The sequence below is a fragment of the Sinocyclocheilus rhinocerous genome, unplaced genomic scaffold (genome assembly GCF_001515625.1).
Source record: "Sinocyclocheilus rhinocerous isolate Xijiao unplaced genomic scaffold, SAMN03320098_v1.1 scaffold1095, whole genome shotgun sequence".
Lineage (NCBI taxonomy): Eukaryota > Metazoa > Chordata > Actinopteri > Cypriniformes > Cyprinidae > Sinocyclocheilus > Sinocyclocheilus rhinocerous.
The window spans coordinates 244,823-245,853 of NW_015628319.1; the positions used below are offsets into that span (position 1 = coordinate 244,823).

Sequence of the window (1,031 nt, forward strand, 5' to 3'; positions counted from 1 at the left end):
TCACCTGGACAGTTCTTCACGGATTTCCAGATAAAAGGTTTTAACAACCCAATAAATGATTTCCACACTGCAAATAAAAGCATAAAAAATTGAATGAATAGCAATGACCTCATTTGAGTCAGTATTATCTTAAAAACCTTACCTCTGTGAGCTCAGGGTCTGTTCTCTCATTAAAACGTTCATCATGCCTCCCAAATCAGAATCTGACAATTCATGTGCATGAAACCTACAATATAAACTCCAAAATATCACTATACAAATCTAACACCAATAATCCAAAATAATTATTTCATAAGTAAATAATGAATTTCAAATAATGAATAATAATATAATAAAAAATTCAACAATCTCAAAATACTTCAAAATGATCAATTTTAATGTATTTCATAAAACAGACTGAGAAATGCAGCTTTATCTTTAAACATTTCCTGGAGTCTGCATTGCATAGCATTGTCTGCCCTCCACAGTTTGGTTGCTTGGAGACATGTTTGTTGGCAATGCGCAACTTCAAGGATAACAGTTGTATTGCCATGTTGTTTCCTTCAGGATTATGCATCATTCGGTGTTCTAATTCAATTCCAAAATTTGAATTTAGGCAGTGTTTGAATTGTGTCAAAGCTCTTGGGGGGTTTCAAAGATTCATTTTTCCAAACCCCTCCTTTGCGTGACGCTAATCTGCAGTGATTGGTCTGATTGGTATAATTTTTTTTCATCATGCCTGTAATCAGGGCCGTTGCTGGGGTTTGCGGGGCCCCAGTGCAGGTTGTACCAGTGGGCCCTGTTTGAAATTGTTTAATTTGTATGTTCGTTCCATTTATTTATTTGTGCTATTTACACAGTGTTTAAGTTTTTTCAAGTGTGTAGGTGTCCAGGTACAGAAACCGAATAATCAAATGTAAAATAGCACTGCATAGTCTTCACTGTAAAAATTAAATATACAGTCAAACCAAAATTTATTCAGACACCTTCAACATTTCTCACATTATCACAGTTTATTTGCTATAGTTTAGAAAATGGTAATAAAATATGAC

General features: G+C 34.1%; 1 protein-coding gene across 1 annotated transcript in view; it reads right to left on the reverse strand.

Moving 5' to 3' along the window:
* The window catches only part of LOC107737399 (NACHT, LRR and PYD domains-containing protein 3-like), a 7,446-nt gene continuing 6,415 nt past the window's right edge, over nt 1-1,031 (reverse strand). Inside the window, exons 6-7 of the mRNA XM_016548889.1 lie at nt 143-226; nt 1-67 (exon numbers count right to left, since the gene is read on the reverse strand). Of these exons, the coding sequence (XP_016404375.1) occupies nt 1-67; nt 143-226 (151 nt within the window). The remainder of the gene's footprint in view (nt 68-142; nt 227-1,031) is intronic.